This window comes from Apodemus sylvaticus, chromosome 19, assembly GCF_947179515.1.
Source record: "Apodemus sylvaticus chromosome 19, mApoSyl1.1, whole genome shotgun sequence".
Taxonomy (NCBI): Eukaryota; Metazoa; Chordata; class Mammalia; order Rodentia; family Muridae; genus Apodemus; species Apodemus sylvaticus.
In genome coordinates, this window is record NC_067490.1 from 48,777,181 (window position 1) to 48,791,713 (window position 14,533).

General features: G+C 38.9%; 1 protein-coding gene across 3 annotated transcripts in view; it reads left to right on the forward strand.

The window, feature by feature from the left end:
- Hace1 (HECT domain and ankyrin repeat containing E3 ubiquitin protein ligase 1) overlaps positions 1-14,533 on the forward strand; it is a 117,050-nt gene that overhangs the window by 65,485 nt on the left and 37,032 nt on the right. For all 3 annotated transcript variants that reach the window (XM_052163469.1, XM_052163470.1, XM_052163471.1), the window contains 2 exons: positions 591-697; positions 2,946-3,096. In XM_052163469.1, the coding sequence (XP_052019429.1) occupies positions 591-697; positions 2,946-3,096 (258 nt within the window). The remainder of the gene's footprint in view (positions 1-590; positions 698-2,945; positions 3,097-14,533) is intronic.

Sequence of the window (14,533 nt, forward strand, 5' to 3'; positions counted from 1 at the left end):
TACTTGGGGGCAAGTTGGAGTTAGCAGGAATATCGTAATGTAATTATCCTTAATAGCATGTCTCATCTGATACTGACCCTCTGAATCATCTGAGTGGCTCTTTGGTCTCTGCGATGACTTCCTCATGGACAGAGGACAGGAATAGGAAGGAGGACTGCAGTGTAGTGACTGGTGACTGCTGGATCACTGAGCTCCTTTCCTATGGTTGTGTGCTGCTAGGGTGTAAACCTGGCGCCTCAGGCCTGCTGAACTCCGTCTCCAGCCCCAGGCTCAGTATTTGTGACAGCGATAGTCTTGGAAAAATTGCAGAGTTGGAAACCTTCATAAACTTCAGAAGTTTAGAATTAAATTTTTATATGCATACTTGATTTCCTGTGTGTAGTTTTTAACTGGATAATTTTGAAGAAAGATTGTTTTTCATATTTTTCTTATATTGGCTCTTAAGTTTATATAAAGTATAATAATTGTAAAGTTCTTGATTTTAGTTAACTGGCTTCAAAGCATTTATTAAATATATGTGTATATATTGATAGAATTTAATGGGTTACTTACTATGTAATTACTTTTGTTTTTAATTTATATAAAACCAGTTACGGCAAGTTCTGCAGCATTTGTCCCAGCAGAGTGAAAGCCAGTACCTAAAGATCCTGACAGGCCTTGCTGAAGTCGCTACAACAAATGGCCATAAGCTGCTTAGGTAGGCTGAGTCTGTCTGCTTGATTGATCTCCTCAGTAATTAGCTATCTTTTTGTCATTGATGAGCTGTTTAAAAATTTTGCTCATTTATCCTATCAGTTTCTTTTCTAGACTGTGATAAAGCACCAATTCTTTGGCGACTTAGAGAAGGGTTGCTTTGACTTGAGGTTGTAGGGATAAGAATCCATGATGGCGGGGAAGCCTGGCAGCAGGCAGCAAGCAGCAGGCAGCAGGCAGCAGGCGGGGCAGCTGGAGCAGAAGCTGAGGAGTCACACCTTGGCTCGAACAGGAAGCAGAGAGCAGGCTCCAAGTGGTGCATCTTTAAACTCTCAAAGCCCTTGTCCAGTTCAGTAACATACTTTAGTGTGGTCATACCTCCTGAGTTTCTCCAGAGTGCCTCCAACTTCAGACCAAGCATGCAAATGCCCAGACTGTAGGCCATCTCATTCAAACTACCACATTTGTCATTTTGTTTAAAAAGCCTTGGCTGATCCACTTATTCAAGAGGCTTTATAAAGAAAGCTGGAGCATATTAATGTCAATTTTGGCATATGTGTATGGAATTTTGTAAAATGATTACTTAAGATTAGTCCTATAAGCAAACGTGAGTAAAGATGATGCTATTATCTTGGGTGTGGTCATACTTCCTTTCAGTCCAGGCAGTTGGGACCAAAAGTAGGAGAACCAGGAGTTCAAGGTCATCCTCAGCTACATAGGAAGTTTGTGGCCAGCCTGGGCTACATGAGAAAATAGTTCAGGAATCTGAATCTCTGACTTATAAAATTGGGTAAACCCCCCACTGTTTAAATGTTCAGTATTCAGGATTGATTATAGTTTTTTTTTTCCCTGTACCGCTTTTCTCCCTCTTTCCATTTTTAATTCTTTTTCGATTATATAGTTTTAATAAGTCATTGCTAGGTCTAAGGAACTAAGCTTTCTATTACATACTTTATGTATAGCTTCTGTATTTGCTGTGCATCTTTGTCTATGATTAGTCACTCCTACTAGGAGAGTGGGCAGCTATTACCAAGTACTTAACTGTTACCGTTTCTTAGGGATTTGAAGGCATTCTTCTTTGTACGGCGCTCATTAACTATGCCTATAGTGGCAGTGTGTGAAAACTCTCTCTTTCTACATGCAGAGTCTATAAAGAATATGAAGAGAAAGCTACACTGTCAGACTGATTGCTATTCCCATGAAAGTCATTCTGCCCCAACACTTGCCTTGCTACTTTCCTTAAGGAGCTCCGGCTGGCTTTGAACTTGTTATCTTCGTGTTTCTTGCTCTGAAGTAGGGACACGTGTGAGCTACTTATTCTCGTCTACTTTCTGCGCTCCTGTGCTCTTTACTTGAAAGGTCTTCTGCTAATTCTGACCAGTGTCACTTTTGTGTTTGCATTTCCTAATTTGCTTTTGATGTTCTCTTTGGAAGCAGTTTTAGATTCTTCTGTCTTTATGACTCCTCGGAGCCGAGGCTTCCATAATATACTCTGTTCACTTTTGTTTAGTTATTCCCAGTAATTCGTGTATTTGATGAAACGTAAGACTTAGATAGGCTAAATAAATCATAGGAGGAAAGAAATGGAGGGGGACGAATGGGGGCTGTATTTGATCAAAACGCATTATATGCATATATGAACTGCTGAATTAAAAGCATATGCATAGTTATTTCCATTCAGCTCCTTTGTAATACAATGAAGTATAATTTGTGACTTTAAAATCATATGTTATAAAAACAATAAACAACAACAAAACACCCCATGGGCTATTGGCTTTGGAGTCATTCACATTCAGTTGTAAGTTCAGACATTGTTTACTAACTTGTCACACACTAGCTTTGATATCCAGGGTAAACTGAGGTAGGGTGTAGAGTCGGTGATTCATAAGTATACTTTTGGAAGTGAATAAATTTCCTTAAAGTTTGTATCTCAAGATAATTGTCTTCATTGTTTGTGCTGTATTGGTGGTATATTCATTGGTTATATTTTGGGTGCTTATAAATTAGAGGTCTTTTGATTCATAACAAATAATGAATTTAATAGAATATATTAATATATATTTAATGGTGCATATTATATATTAATAATATATTTTCTGCTCAACAAACTGTTCTTTCTCCTAGAATGGTAAGAAATTATTTTACCATAGATAATTCATGAGATAGTTGGTTAGTGGATTAAAATAAGTATTTGAAGATGAATTCATTTGGTTCCACCTAATCTGTTCACATCTTAATGTTGTCATTTTCAGTTTATCTAGCAATTATGATGCTCAGATGAAGAGCCTTTTGAGGATTGTGAGGATCTTTTGTCATGTCTTTCGGATCGGTCCCTCGTCTCCCAGTAATGGAATCGATATGGGCTACAATGGGAATAAAACTCCAAGAAGCCAGGTGTTCAAGGTCAGAAACATTGTTATTAGGAGGTAGACGTAAAAGAGATGACTCTACACGGCATACATTCATTAAAATCATGAGCAGGATGGGAGCTTGGTTCATAACTTGGTTACGTAGTTTCCCTTTCAGTTCTGTCTAATGAACAAGATTTATTTGGTAAACTTTTCAAGTTTTTCTTACACATAAATCAATCCCATTTGTGTTTTTAGGATAGAGATATTTAGTATTAAAGTAATTATACTGAATTACAGGTTTGTTTATTTTATGCAGTATTAGATGTTGAAGCTAAGGCCATCTATGTGCAGTGCAAGCATTTGACGTGAGTTCACCCTAGCTTACTTTTTACTTTGAGACAGGGTCTCATTAAGTTGGTCAAGCTGACCTGTTCCTTGTTCAGTGGCTGAGGCAGGCCCTGAATTTGCCAGCATCCTGTCCCTCCTAAGTAGCTCTCATTGCAAATCTTCACCACCAGGTCAAGCTCCAATAATGAATTTTTAATGCAAAATGTAAGCTATCATCTTAAAAATGTTTTACTAGAAGTTAAACTTGTGTGCTGTCTGTTTGTGTGTGTGTTATATATTTTAGAAGAAAGGCTACTCTTACTTAATAGTTCTATTAACAGTTCCTGGGATTATTTTAAAGAAGAGTATTTGGGACTTTAAAAATAGTTGACATTTCCTTGCCTGTCTTTCCTAACACATATCATTGTTCTACCCATGTCGAATTATATGTTTATGAACTAGTGATGCCTCTGTTGATATTAAAGCTTTTTTGCTATATCTTTAATGTAAGATCATGGTTTCGATCTTTAACACAGCAAAACTTAAGCAGTAATAAGAAAGAAGCACATCTGTGCACAGCTGATGTTGTACTCGTGGGTCACATTTCAAGCACTTTACGTTGTATCTTTCAGGGTGAGAGGAGGTTTCTGTGTTATAAAATTTACCTTTGAACTTCACAAATACAGTATTTCTTGCAACAATCTTTAGGTTATTTCTCCAAGTAAGATAAATATTTTTTTATATAGTATCACTTACTGGAAAAGATTTATTGTTTATAAAACTTGAATCTTAAGTTATGTTATATGCAAAATAAATCTGGTTATTATATCTAAATAATTCTATCTTACATGAACCTTTTGACATACTTAACAGATAAATGGCTTGCGGGCATTTTGATACTATATTAAAAATGACATGTGTATTATTATTGTGAGTGAGGGGTGCACTGGAGTGAGGCTTGTGGAGGTGGTCGTCTCCTCTCTGCCTTTCTGTAGGTCTGGGCATTGGGCTCATGTAGCAGCACTTTACCTGCTGAGCCACTGTGCTGACACACTGCACTCTTGAATCTAAGAATAGGTGTGATATGGAATGCAGTCTCTGATAAGTGGATATTATTAGCCCAGAAGCCCTGAATACCCAAGGCACAAATTGCATAACAAATGACTCCCATGAAGAAGTATGGAGAGGGTCCTGATCCTGGAAAGGATTGATCTAGCAGTGGAAGGGAATATAAAGACAGAGAAAAAGGAGGGAGGTGATTGGAGAAGGGATGGAGAGAAGAAGGTTTATGGGACATATGGGGAGGGGGGATCCGGGAAAGGGGAAATCATTTGGAATGTAAACAAAGAATATAGAAAATAAAATATTAAAAAAAAGAAAGGTACCTGTTCATCCGACTTTCATTCTTGGAATCAGTACAGGAAAGATAATTTTCAACTATACATATTTGCTTCTTTTTACTTTTTTTTTTTCACCTCTTGTGTCACCTTCTGGAAGAAGTAAACCAAGCATTTTTTGGTTTCCATGTCCTGTTTTTTTTTTTTGGATTTGGTTTTTTCGAGACAGGGATTCTCTGTGTAGTCCTGGCTGTCCTGGAACTCATTCTGTAGACCAGGCTGGCCTCAAAATCAAGAAATCCACCTGCCTCTGCCTCCCAGAGTGCTAGGATTACAGGCGTGCGCCACCACCGCCCAGCATGGCCTGTTTTCTTTAGTTAGGATTGGCAGTTTACTACTGTTGTAGCGATTGTATCCAAGCGGCCAATCTGCTCTTGTGTCAGTGCTTTCCGCAGTGAGGCTCACTCCTCACGTGATACGTGATGTTGTTGTTCTTGTGCGCTGGCATGGTCTGCTAGGTTAAGACAGACTCCCAGAATTTTACTTTCGACTCAGCTGTCATAATAAGTAGGAAATTGTAGTAGGTATAGGCAGTGGTTATTGCTTCCATATTTTTGAAATCTGAATCTGTCTTGCTAATGGGTTCTGCCTAACAGTTGACTCAATTCTAGTTTTCTATTTTATCTGTACAGGCTTAACTGTAGAAAAGTATGCAGAGATACTGTTTTCTGTGCTCTCCTGCTGTGTTTTTTCAGTGTTGGGACTTAAACATAAGTCCTCACATATGCTAAGTGACATGTTTTTTCTTTGTTTAATGAAATCCAACTTTGTGTTTTGTTATATAGTTTCTTTCCTTTTATTTTTTGTTGTAGTAGGAAATGAACCAGGACCTCGTATATATTAGCAGGTGCTCTGGTATTAGCGACATTCTGACCATTTAAGAGCTTTTAATTAATGAGTATTCATACTATGTTTTGATCATGTTCTCCCCCTACACCTTCAAGATCCCTCCCCACCCTGCCCATCACACTTTATGTTCATTATGCTTTGTCGTTCCCCTCCCTTCTTCTCTTCCTTTCTCTTTCTCAATCAAATGAAAATCAACAAGTCAATACGAAAAACATAAAAACAAAACAAACAAAAGCCACCCCCCCCAAAAAAAAACCAGAAACAAAACAAAAATTGTTTTGTGTTGGTCAACTACTCCTGGGCACAGGGCCTGTCCAGTAGTGTGGCTGATCCACACAGTGTTATTCCATTGTAGAAAACTGACTTTCCATTTCACAGCAAGTGTCAGTTGTAAATCATTTCTTGGTTAGGTGTGCGACCCCATCTCAGTGATAGGGCCCTGGCTGGCTTCTCCCTGTGTAGGGCTTGTGTGTGTTTCCACAGTATGTAAATTCATGTGAGTATCAGTCCTGTTGTGTCTGGAAAACACTGTTTCCTTAGGTCATCTATCACCATTGGCTCTTAAAGTATTTCTGCTTCCTCTTTTGGATAGTTTCCTCAAACCCCTTGAACCTTGAGGGAGGGGTTTGAGGAAAACATCTGTCTTAATTAGGGTTTCCATTGCTTTGAATAGACACCATGACCAAGACAACTCTTATCAGGGATGACATTTAATTAGGGCTGCCTTACAGGTTCAGAGTTTAGTCCATTATCATCATCATAGTGGTAATCATGGCAGCATCCAGGCAGGCACAGTGCTAGAGAAGGAACTGAGAGTTCTACATCTTGATCTGAAGGCAGTCAGGAGAAGCCTGGCATCTATAAGCATCTATCAAGGAACACTGAACATAGGATCTCAACAAGGCCACACCTAACAGTGCCATTTCCCATGGGCCAACCATATTCCAAACCACTACAGCATCCAGTCAAGACCAAGGGCTCCGAAGTCTCCTGCTCTGTGCATCTCTGGGCTAATTTCCATGTTACAAGAAGTTTCTCTGATGAGGGTTGAGCACAGCACTGAATCTATGGATATTACCTTTACTTGGTTAGTTTTTCCTTTTATTAGAAATAGATATTTTCCTTATACAATATTGTGGATTGTGGTTTCAGCTTCCTCTGCTTGTAGCTCCTCCCAACCTCCCTTCCATTCATATCCACCCCCTTTTGTCTCTTACTAGAAGACAAGCAGATTTCTGTGGGACAGTAATGAAATAAAATAGGATAAAATGAAACTAACATCAGAATGGGACAAAACAAAGAAACAGAAGGAAAGGAGCCCAAGGAAGGTACAAGACACAGCTCCCTAGTTTGCATTCAACAGTCTCCATATAGACACTGAACCGAATGCCCTAATGTCTCCGCAGAGGACCTGGTGCTGATGCCTGCAGACCCTGGGCTCAGTCTCTGCGTTCACATGACTTTGCTCACGTCGACTTAGAGGGTCTGTGTTCTTCCTGTCTTCCATCCCCTCCAGCTCTACATTCTTTCTCCTGATCCCCAAGGGGAAGGATCTGGTGGATACATCCTGTTTAAGGGCTGAGTGATCCAAGATCTCTCATTCTTTGCATAATAGCTTCCTGTGGGTTTCTCTGTCTTTTCCAAATGCTGCAGGAGGAAACTCTGATGATGGTTGAGCAAGGCATTGATCTATGAGTATAGGAGAATTTCTTCAGGACTCATTTATGGCTCTATTTTCCTTTTCTTAGTTTAGTTTTCTTTTTTAAGGCCAGTATTATTTGGTTTTCCCCTAGGTCCCTGGGCTATCTAGTCTCAGGTTCTTGGTCACCTAAGCCAAGCAGTGTTGGGTATGGGTTACAGATTGTGGAGTGGGCCTTAAGTCAGATCAGTTCCTGATTGATTGCTTCACAAGCTTTGTGCCACCATTGCCATAGCATAGCTTGTAGGCAGGTCATCTATAATAGATCAAAAGACTCTTGTCTCAGTTGATGTTAATATTGCATGAAGAACACTTAACTGTACCACCTAGGTGTGATGGGTGCCTTTTCAGTGTAGGTAACAGCTCAACTTTTCATGTTCAGTGAGTTGTGTAGGTGTTTCCTTCATCGATGAGGCCTTGCTGTCAGTATGGGGAAAGTGACCTATAGTTTGGCACCAGCCTGGTTTGTTTGAGGGGTGGGGGTGGGGTCCTATGGGACTTCTTTGGCTACTAACTCAGTTAGATGTATTTCATTCTCAATATTGGAATTTTCATTTGATGACAAGAAATGGCTAGTTGGAGCTTTGACTCCCCCATTATTTGGCAGTTTTATTTAGATCTCCATCATATATGCATATATTTTAGGATGATTCTGTGTTAGGTTTCTGTAATACTCCTCAAATGTCACTTAATTTTAGCTGTCTCCTATTCCCTCCCTCACCCCCTGGTTCCTTCCCTTTTGTATTCTGTCCTCCTATACCATTATCTATCTATTCTATCTGTTCTAACTTCCCTTTCCTAGGGAGATATGTCTGTTCCCAGCCCTGGAGTCCCTTACTGTAGGCCTACCCTCTGTGGCTGTATGGATCGTAGCTTGGTTATTATTGACTTAACAGCCAGCACCTACAGTTGGTCTGGGTTACTTCAATTAGGATAATAGGTTTTAGTTTCACCTATTTACCTGTAAAATTTATGACTTTTTAAGAAATGACTGAATGGGAGAGATGATGGCTCAGCAGTTAAGAGCCCTGACTACTCTTCCAGAGGTCCTGAGTTCAAATCCCAGCAATCCCATGGTGGCTCACAACCATTTGTAATGGGATCCGATGCCCTCTTCTGGTGTGTCTGAAGACAGCTACAGTGTACTCATATACATAAAATAAATAAAATCTTAAAAAATATATAAAAAAACAGGAAACAAACACTCTGTTTAAGAATAAAAAATAAAAAATAAATGACTGAATGTAAATTGTGCCATTATATAAGCATGTCATATTTTCTTTGTCCATTCATCTGATGTTTACAGTTTCTGGCTGTGACTAGAACGGCAATGAAATGGTTGAACGAGTATCTCTCCGTTAGGATGAAGCATTCTTTGGATCTATGCCCAAGAGTGCTATAGCTGGGTGTTGAGGTAGATCAGTTTCCATTGATTTCCACACTGGCTGTACAAGTGTGCACTCCCACTGGCAATGGATGAGTATTCTCCTTGTTCTAAATCCTCACCAGCACCAACTGTCAATTGGTTTATTGATCTAAGCCATTCTGGCCACTGTAATTTGAAATATCGAAAGTAATTTTGATTTGCATTTTCCAAATGACTGAGGATATTGAACATTTCTTTAAATGTTTTCATCCATTTGAGTTTCCTCCTTTGAGAATTCTTTGTTTAGTTCTGTACCCTATTTTTAAAATTGAGTTGTTTTCTTGATGTCTGGTTTTTTGGGTTCTCTATTTACTTTAGATGTTAGTTCTCTGTTGCATGTGTATTTGGTAAAAGACCTTCCCCCATTCTGTAAGCTGCTGCTTTGTTCACATGGCCATGTCCTTCTCTGTGCAGCAGGTTTTCCATTTTGTGAGGTTCCATTTGCTGTTGATCTTACTGCCTGTGTTTACAGTGTTGGCAGACAGTCTTCCTGTCCACGGAGTTCAAGGCTATTCCCACTGTCTCTGATATCAGGCTCAGGGCATTTTGCTTTATGTTGAGGTTTTTGATCCATTTGAGTTGAACTTTGTAGGGTGATAGATATGGGCCTATTTGCATTCTTCTAAATGTAGCGAGCCAGTTTGACCAGCACCATTTGTTGAAGATACTATTTTTTTTTCCAGTGTGTATTTCTGGTGTATGTGTGTGTGTGTGTATGTGGTGTGTGTGTGTGTATATATGTGGTGTGTGTGTGTGTGTGTGTTTTCCTTTTTTCCACTCAAAGAATCAGGTGTTCTTACATGCTTGGATTTTTTGTCTGGGTTGTCAGTTCAGTTCCTGTGATGAAAGTTATGTTTTTGTGTCAGTACCATGCTGTTTTTATTACTGTAGCTCTGTAGTACAATTTACAGATTAGGGATGGTGATAGTTCTTTTATTGTTTAAGCTATCCTGAGTGTTTTGTTTTGTTTTGTTTCTCCATATTAAGCTGAAAATTGTCCTTTTGAAGCTCCTTCAAGAATTGTGTTGAAGTTTTGGTCGTGATCATATTGAGTCTGTAAATTTGCTTTTAGTAGGATGGCCATTTTACTATGTTAATCCTACTGATCCATGAGCAGGGGTGATCTTCCCAACTTATTATATTTTTTGTTTCTTACTTCAGTGACTTGATGTTTTTATTTAGATTAGTCTTGGACTTGTGATTACAGATATCCCAAGACTTTTTCAGTTATTTGAAGCTTTTGTGAAAAGTGTTGGTTCCCTGATTTCTTTCTCATATTCTTTGCCATTTGTATATAGGAAGGCTACTGATTTTTGTGAGTTAATTTTGTATTCAGCTATTTTGCTGAAAGTATTTATCAGCTGTAGGAGTTTTCTGGTGAAATTTTTTGGGTCATTTGAATTTACTATTATATCTTTGAATTAATGTACTTTGATTTTTTTTCTTTCCAATTTGTATCCCTTTGATTTCCTTCAGTTGTCTTACTGTGCTAGCTGAGACTTCAAGTACTGTTTTGAATAGATATGTAGAGAGTGGACAACCTTGTCTTATTCCTGGTTTTATGGAAACCACATTTTCTGTAATCTTGAAGGACATCTGGGTTCTTCCCAGCTGCTGGCTATTATAAATAAGGCTGCTATGAACATAGTAGAGTATGTGTCTTTGTTATATGTTGGAGCATCTCTTGGGTATATGCTCAGGAATAGTATAGCTGAGTCCTCAGGTAATACTATATCCAATTTTCTGAGGAGCTGCCAGACTGATTTCTAGAGTGGTTGTACCAGCTTGCAGTCCCACCAGCAGTGGAGGAGTGTCCTCTTTCTCCACTTTCTGGTCAGCATCTGCTGTCACTTGAGTTTTTGAATTTAGCCATTCTGACTGGTGTGAGGTGAAATCTCAGGATTGTTTTGATTTGCATTTTCCATGACTAAGGATGTTGAACATTTCTTTATGTGCTTCTCAGCTGTTGGATATTCCTCAGTTGAAAATTCTTTTCTTAGCTCTGTACCCCATTTTTAAATAGGGTTATTTGATTCTTTGGAGTATAACTTTTTGAGTTCTTTATATATATTGGATATTAGCCCTCTGTTGGATGTAGGGTTGGTGAAGATCTTTTCCCAGTTTTTTGGTTGCCGTTTTGTCCTATTGACAGTGTCCTTCGCCTTGCAGAAGCTTTGCAATTTTATGAGGTCCCATTTGTAGATTTTTGATCTTAGAGCATAAGCCATTTGTGTTCTGTTCAGGAAAATTTCCTCTGTGCCCATGTGTTCAAGGGTCTTTCCCAGTTTCTTTTCTATTAGTTTCAGTGTATTTGGCTTTATGTGGAGGTCTTTGATCTACTTGGACTTGAGCTTAGTACAAGGAGATAAGAATGGATCAATTTGCATTCTTCTTCATGCTGACTACCAGGTGAACCAGCACCAGTGGGTGAAAATTCTGTCTTTTTTCCCACTGGATGATTTTTAGCTCCTTTGTCAAAGATCAAGTGACCAAAGGTGTGTGGGTTCATTTCTGGGTCTTCAGAAATTCCATTGATCCACTTGCCTGTCATTGTACCAATACCATGCAGTTTTTTATCACAGTTGCTCTTTAATACTGCTTGAGGTCAGGGATGGTGATTCCCCCAGAAGTTCTTTTATTATTGAGAATAGTTTTCACTATCCTGGGTTTTTTGTTATTCCAGATGAATTTGAGAATTGCTCCTTCTAATTCTCAAATTGAGTTGGAATTTTGATGGGGATTGCATTGAATCTGTAGATTGCTTTTGGTAAAATGGCCATTTTTGACTATGTTAAATCTACCAATCCATGAACATGGGGGATCTTTCCATCTTCTGGGATCTTCTTCAATTTCTTTCTTCAGAGGCTTGAAGTTCTTGTCTTACAGATCTTTCACTTGCTTGGTTAGAGCCACACCAAGGTATGTAATATTATTTGTAACTATTGTGAAGGGTATCATTTCCCTAATTTCTTTCTCAGCCTGTTTATCCTTTGAGTATAAGAAGGTTACTGATTTGTTTGAGTTAATTTTATATCCAAAGTTGTTTATCAGCTTTAGGAGTTCTTTGGTGGAATTTTGGGGGTCACTTCAATATACTATCATATCATCTGCAAATAGTGATAGTGATATTTTGACTTCTTCCTTTCCCATTTGTATTCCTTTGACCTTCTTTTGTCTAATTTCTCTGGCTAGGACTTCAAGTACTATATTGAGTAGGTAGAAAGAGAGTGGGCAGCCTTGTTCAGTCCTTGGTTTTAGTGGGATTGCTTCAAGTTTCTTTCCATTTAGTTTGATGTTGACTTCTTATTTGCTATATATTGCTTTTACTAGGCTTAGGTATGGGCCTTGAATTCCTGATCTTTCCAAGGCTTTTATCATGAAGGGGTGTTGAATTTTGTCAAAGGTTTTCTCATCATTTATTGAAATGATCATTTGGTTTTTTTCCCTTTTAGTTTGTTTATATAGTGGATTACATTGATGGATTTCCATATAATGAACCATCCCTGCATTCCTGGGATGAAGCCTACTTTTGATGTGTTCTTGGATTCGGTTTATGAGAATTTTATTGAGTGTTTTGTGCATCGATATTCATAAGGGAATTTAGTCTGAACTTTTCTTTCTTTGTTGGGTTATTTTGTGGTTTCGATATGAGTATAATTGTGACTTCCTAGAACAAATTGGGTAGTGTTCCTTCTGTTTCTATTTTGTGGAATAGTTTGAAGAGTATTGGTATTAGGTCTTCTTTGAAGGTCTGGTAGAATTCTTTGGAGACCTTTGAGGACTACTTCTACTTCCTTAGGGACTGTTTAGATGGTTTATCTGATCCTGATTTAACTTTGGTACTTGGTATCTATGTAGAAAATTGTCCATTTCATCCACATTTTTGGTTATTTGGGTTAGGAGCTTTTTTCATTTTGCATTTTCTTTGACTTTTGTTAACATTTTTTATGGTATCTTCTACACTGGAGATTTTCTCTTCTATCTCTTGTAGTCTGTTGGTGGTACTTGCATCTATGACTCCTGACCTCTTTCCTATGTTTTCTATCTCCAAGGTTGCCTCACCTTGTGATTTCTTTATTGTTTCTATTTCTGCTTTCAGATCCTGGATGGTTTTGTTCAATTCCTTCACCTTTTTTGTTGTGTTTCCCTGTAATTGTTTAGAGGATTTTTGTGTTTCCTCCTTAAGTGCTTCTATGTGTTTACCTGAGTTCTTCTGTATTTTTTTAAGGAAGTTATTTATGTCCTTCTTAAAGTCCTTTATCATCATCTTGAGATGTGATTTTAAATCAGTCTTTCTTTTCTGGTGTGTTGGGGTATCCAGGCCTTGCTGTGGTGGGAGAACTGGGTTCTGATGATACCAAGTAACCTTGGTGTCTGTTGGTAGGGTTCTTGCCCTTGCCTCTCTCCATCTGGTTATCTCTGGTGTTAGCTGTTCTTGCTGTCTCTGACTGGAGCTTGCCTGTCCTGTGGGCCTGTGAGCCTGTGATCTTAGGTGTGTTAGCACTCCTGGGGAGACCAGTTCTCTACTGGGATGTGGTATACCCTTAGCTCCGGGGTGCAGATGGAGACTGGAAGGGTCCTGCCCCAGGCTGCTCCTCAGTTCTTGTATCCTGAGTGCTCCTGGCATGTCCTTCTCTGGATAGTTACTGGAGCTTAGGCTTTGAGCAGATCTGAGAGACCAGCTCTCTCAGAGGGTGGGATTTCGGTGTCAAGTGCTGTAAGACAGCCTTCGCTCCAGGTGTAGTTGGAGACTGTTTGTGCTCTTTGTAAAGTAATATAGGTTATTTATATTTTAACACTGATACTTGGTCTGTGATGGTTTGGTTTAAACAATAAAATGTAATGCATAATTACCTCAGAGAAGACATTTCACTCTTCTCAGCAGGGATATTCAGTATTAAGAAGTAGGGTTCAGTTATTTCTAGCTCCCTGTTTACCTGTTATCTAAGCCCTTGATAAGTGGATGCAGGAGGATCTGTCTCACGCTGTCTTTGCATGTAGCTTGAAGCAGTCTTAGGCTAGCACAGCAGCAGTAAGCGTCATGTGCTAAGCACTAGACAGAGGTGCAGAGTGGTGGAGTGTGTCCGTACCATGCTTGAGGTCCTGGCTTTAGTCTGGCACTGGGGCAGGGAACCCACAGCATTCCAGTCCCTTTTTTTTTTTTAAGTTGAACACTTATTTTATTGCTTTTTTCTTTTTATTGTGTGTTTGTCTGCATGTTTCTATGCCTGAATGTCAACGTCTGTGTGTAGAAATCTGAAGCCAACCTTGGGAGTCCATTTTCTCCCTCACATGTGTCCTGTGCAGAAAGAATGTGTGTTGTAGGGTTTGCAGCAAACGCCTTAATTTGCAGAGCCATCTCACTGTCCTGCCAAGTCTGTAGTAGATAATTTATCATTTTATTTCTTGTCTTAAAAATTACTGGTTATTGGTGCTAGAGAGATAACGCATCAGTTAAAAGCACTTGCACTTTTGAAAGATTCAGGTTCAATTCTTAGCACGCACATGGTGGTGGCTCCATGCCCAGGGGATGGGGAGGCACATGACACTGTTGACCTCTGTTGGCTTCACTGGGCACTGCATATACATGACACAGCTGTGGATGTAGATAAAACACCCACACAGGAAAGTAATAAGATAATTCTAAAAATTATTAATTATTAGAGATGAATTGTATATGCAGGTATATTTTAATATATACATATCTACATTATGCCCCACTTTATAATTTCATATTATAAGGTATAAAAAAAGGTAAGAATACTTTTTAAGAAGCATTGTGCACTAATCA